Here is a 5,045-nt window from a genome sequence, read left to right as displayed (position 1 = left end):
TTCAACTAGTCAACTAGTAAATCCACTAGTCGACCTTGTTGGAACTAGTTGACTAGTTGATCGTTTTGTATAGGCCTCATAGGTATAGTCACCAATGTACAGTTTTTAATGTACTTTATTTTTTACATAATAGGTACTGTAGTTAAGTCGACTAGGCAACTAGTCAACTAGTAAAAATGACTAGAAGTGAATGCCCTAATAGAAGGAAGTATGAGGACAGTCCATTGCTCTCCCCAGGTTGGCGGAGGGAGCCAACCTGGAGCCCGCAGGATTACATTCGATAATATTGACACTCAATTGGTGAACAAATTGGTTACAAAATCATGGGATAAACAGTTAGGTAAAAAAAATAATGCAAAGCCATCCAGTGAATTGTACATTTCCTGTAATTCCAGTGGTCTTAGAGTGCAGTGAAGTCTTTGGTCTACAGGGCACAACATGGCCCTCTGTTGGCTGTGGAGGCCCCTATGGAGAATCCATGGTTCAACATGTGGGGAGTGACGAGCGTGGGTACCCAGGAGGTCCGGTGGACTGTGACCAATGGCACATTCCAATGGCACAGGGCTCTAGCACTTCTTTCAGGTATACGTACTGAGGCATACTGTTTATAGTTATAGGTGCCACCTTTTTCATTTGTTTGTATCCTTGTTTTATTTTCAATGTTTGTTTTCCATTTCATTTTAGTTTTGATTCGTTTTTAAAGTGCAGGTTTCTAGTTTCGGTTTTATTTTGTGAAAATACTTAGTTTAGTTGTACATACATACTTACATCCCTCTCTCTCTCTCTCTCTCTCTCTCTCTTTCTCTCTCTCTCTCTCTCTCTCTCTCTCTCTCTCTCTTTGTGGTCCTGTGTATTTGCATGTTGTGTTGTGAAATAAAACAATAATGCTGCACCAATCAGCGTGATGCAGGGCCCACAAGCAGCAGGCCGGCACACAACTCCACAGCAACAGAGTCAAAAAGAAAACAACGTACTGCAGAAAACACAAAGTAAGAACACCTGGACAGTGGTGGAAAGTAATTACATTGCAAAAAAAATTACCTTCTTTTTTTTAACTTTATTGGGGTATTTCCAATTTTGAATACTTACTTAAAATGACTCCCTTACCTCTCAGAGGCAAATCATTTGCTTTTACTTCACTATTATTTATTTATTACAAAATGCAGACTATACAGCCCTCTTAGACATACTGAACTAGTGAAATGGGACATTCACTATTCCCATTTCACTACACGCACGCATGCACGCACGCACGCACACACACAAACACAAACACATACACATACACATACACACACTTCAGAGTTACACCAACCAGAGTGACAGACAGACACACAGAAATATGTACTTGGCTGACAGCATCCATGTCATGTGCCTTTATTGTCCTCACAGTGTGGCTCGAAGAGATAGTTTTACTTAAAACACGATGCCTCGTAACAATCCAATCATCCAATCCAACAATTATTTAGTGGGTTTGCTGTAATTTCTGTTCCGTTGTTGATGGCTGCCCACCTGATGTTATGTGGGAATTCTGACTGCTCCAAAGCAAACTGAATAACTGCTACTTTGCATAATGTCACACACACACACACACACACACACACACACACACACACACACATTATCTTTGTCATTTCATAGACAGTTTCAAAATGAGGCACAGACGACGCAGAAGGGGCCTGTGGTCTGTCCAAAGCTACGGGAGAGTGATTCCAGCTCGTACCGTTCTCACCGAGTCCCAGCTGAGAGCGCTGATCACCTGCTACTCCAGGTAGCGCTGCATGACTGTCACGATTGACACGTTGAAGTTGACAATGACTTGTCACTCAAATAACTGCAATTAATGATTTAATTGTGTTCTTGGCCATTGGAAATTGGAACCTTATGAATAGAAATTACATTTCTGTTTGCCTTTTAGGCTTCGTGATGAAAACAATGCACAGGGCCGATATGATAAATAACTGAAATATACCAAGACATTTACTGTCATTTCTTTTTATAAAATGTGTACTTTGTACTAAAGTATCAGCAAGAATGAAAAGGGAAGGGCTAGCCCCCCTCAAAAAAGGTTATTAGGCCTATCTATGTACAGTAAATAATTGTGACAACCCTATAACTCCAGGACCCCCCGCCCGGACCCTGCAGCCAAGCAGCGCCTGGGCCTGGTGACAGGCCTCAGCCCGCGGGTCATCAGAGTCTGGTTCCAGAACAAGCGCTGCAAGGACAAGAACGGCAGGAGAAATGGGACGTTGTTCGGTGCTGCTGTGAGTGTGTGCAACGTGTGTGGCTTTCTTTCTCTCGTCATCTTTGACTTTGAGGCGTTTCTATTTATCTTACGTATTGTTGGATGTTCTCTCTCTCTCTCTCTCTGTGAAGCATGAGCCAGCTGGGCCAATGGTGGTCCTCTCCCCTGATCCCCCCGATCTGGCCCTGCAGATCTCCGTCTTGGAGTCGCCATGGCAACTGCGGTGCAGTCACAAGGACGTGTCACTCTGTGACATGTCATTCGTAAGTCACAGGACAGTGTGATCCGTCCTATATAATATGCATCATCAGCATGTGTGGTCACCAACATGTGTGTGTACTTGTACAGTATAGCCCACTGTACATCTCCCAATGAAAACGCATGCTGATATTATGAGGGGTCATATGCCATGCTGGATTGTGGTGGACATTTTTTTGGGGGGAAAAAAACGAATGGAATCAAATGACTCTTATCAGTGGTTTTCAATTACCCTTGCCTTTTCTCATTAAGGCCACAGACCAGCATTTGACGAGATTTAGCCAAGACTTTGAATATTTAGTTGTCCTTGGATAAGATTGTGTCCACGATTCCATGCAGTGTTGATGTTGGTACCATAGAAGAGATACTAACAGGCAAACGTTTATCAAAAATAACAATTATTCTACATTCTCTAATTGTTCAGACTGCTTGCAAATTAATTAATGCAGATGTTTAACAATAATGTAACTCGAGAGCGTAAAATTGTACGCTCTCAAGAGTTAAAGATCTATATAAGGGTCCATTTGGTTACCAACTCTCCAACATTTGGCTGGGGGCCACCTGGAACCTCCTCAAGGATCACTGGTGGTCCCCGGCCGGACCACTGGTTGAAAACTACTGACCCATATGGGTCAATGTTGTTCCATTTTGTACACTGCCAGAGTTATGGGGCGACCCCTGCATGCTTATTAGTCTAACGTCTATTAAAAACATAGTATTGTCTTAATGACACCTGGGATTACCATATGCATTACATTCCCATTACCACAGTGTAGCTATAATATTATTGTCACCTTCTTAAACTAATGGCCTAAGTAGGTCTTTCAGGAAAAATGTAATTCCAAAACAAAACTATATGACATTTCTTAATTTCACCAAAAATGTTTATAACAATTTATGAATATGAACATAAAAATAACACTTTCTGTCAGTTATGTATAAGAGGATTAAATTGAATTAAATTGAATGAAACCTGAATTTTGGCCTAAATTACACTCTTGAGATGGGACATTTTACTCTGAGGACTTTTGCGATGTTACCAGAGGTGGACAGTACGTGTCATGAGGAACTGAAAAAGATCCTCAAAAAATGATTTAGGCCATTATTTTAAGAAGGTGACGTTATAACTGCATGCGATGAGTACAATGGTACAGAATAGATAGTAATGTAGGCCAGTGGTTCCCAAACTTAGACCCACAAAATAAATGTGATGTCTCCCTGGGACTGAAAATAGCAGATTTACACTAATTCTTAAAACACAAGAATGTTTATTAATGGAATCTCTTTGATTTCTTTTTTTCATTATAATTTGTATGAAACTCTTTTGAAGATTTAGATATTATTTTTTGTAGCCTAGTTGAAAATGTTGAAAATGTTTTGGAATAAATAAATAAATTAGTTAACAATTAATAATTAATAATTAATTAATAATAAATTGCGAGCCATAAAAGAAATCGTCCGTGACCCAAACATGGGCCCGACCCACTGTTTGGGAAACAGTAATGTAGGCTACTCTGCCACATTGTACAACTGGGAAATGACTAATGTCTCTATGAAATACCAATTATATTTAAATGAGCAACAATTGAATCAGGTAGTATAGCACTGAAGACAAATATTTTGTTTTTGTTGACCGTGGTTTTTTTAAAAGTTGAATAGTAATTTGTTCACATTTGCATATATGATGATTGATTGATTGATTCTTTATTTAAGTGTGCATGTTTCCGAAGAAGCCCAGCCCATATGGACTTACAGGACACTTTTTACAGTTTACATAAACAATTACAATAAACCGACACGACGGTTTGCAAACAATGATCAAGTGAATACCAAACTGACACTCCAGATCCTTACGAGGCAGATTACATAATATACAACATAAAATAAAATACCATAACATAGAATACACCATTAGGCCTGTGACAGGAGACACATGTACCTACTTGAAGAGCTGGGATTGTCTTCTACTCCAGGCTCTAGAAACAAACCGGGCTGTCCTAAATACGTCATCAAATTAAATAATATATTGCCATGTAAATGCAGTGGACATATAATTCATGTCTATATTATAGACATTAATTCCTTCTTTACTTTGAAAGTGACTTTCTCAACACTGGCCCTTTGGTGTCATTAGAACTTGTCAGGTGGTCCTGATACTTTGTGTTCTGTTCTGTATCATGTATTCACAGAACACATCATGTGTGTATCAGGAGGGGACTCACCACAACAACACAGCAGTGGTGGAAAAAGTACTCAAAGTTTTTACTTAAACTACTAAACGTATCAATAGTATAGAAATGAGCCTGCTCTGTTACAAGTAAAGGTCACAGAATTCAACTTTTACTTCAGTAAAAGTACAAAAGGTAATGGCTTCAAAATGTACTTAAAGTACCAAAAGTAAAATACTAATTGTGCAATTAAAGTTTTCAAATGTGTAATAAATCCTTTGAAAATAGCAGATCTACACAAGCTCACTGACAATGTGCATATAAAATATATATATATATAAACACAACTGATATGTTGTATTGTCCCGTTAATA

The 5,045-nt window shown here is 39.1% G+C and overlaps 1 protein-coding gene across 1 annotated transcript; it reads left to right on the top strand.

Annotated features, from left to right (window-relative positions):
* Window positions 1-478: 478 nt before the first annotated feature.
* LOC308320224 (uncharacterized protein) lies at window positions 479-4,806 on the top strand (the record flags this gene model as incomplete). Its single annotated transcript, XM_080770542.1, has 6 exons — window positions 479-582; window positions 901-1,016; window positions 1,642-1,771; window positions 2,123-2,264; window positions 2,377-2,508; window positions 4,693-4,806. The coding sequence occupies 6 exons, from the start codon at window positions 479-481 to the stop codon at window positions 4,771-4,773; spliced, it is 705 nt and encodes a 234-aa protein (XP_080626668.1). The 3' UTR covers window positions 4,774-4,806.
* Window positions 4,807-5,045: the final 239 nt, after the last annotated feature.

The sequence above is a fragment of the Protomyctophum bolini genome, assembly GCF_963924005.1.
Source record: "Protomyctophum bolini genome assembly, chromosome: 8".
NCBI classification, from domain to species: Eukaryota; Metazoa; Chordata; class Actinopteri; order Myctophiformes; family Myctophidae; genus Protomyctophum; species Protomyctophum bolini.
The sequence above is the reverse complement of the archived record's forward strand: the minus strand, read 5'-3'. Positions and strand labels throughout refer to the sequence as shown.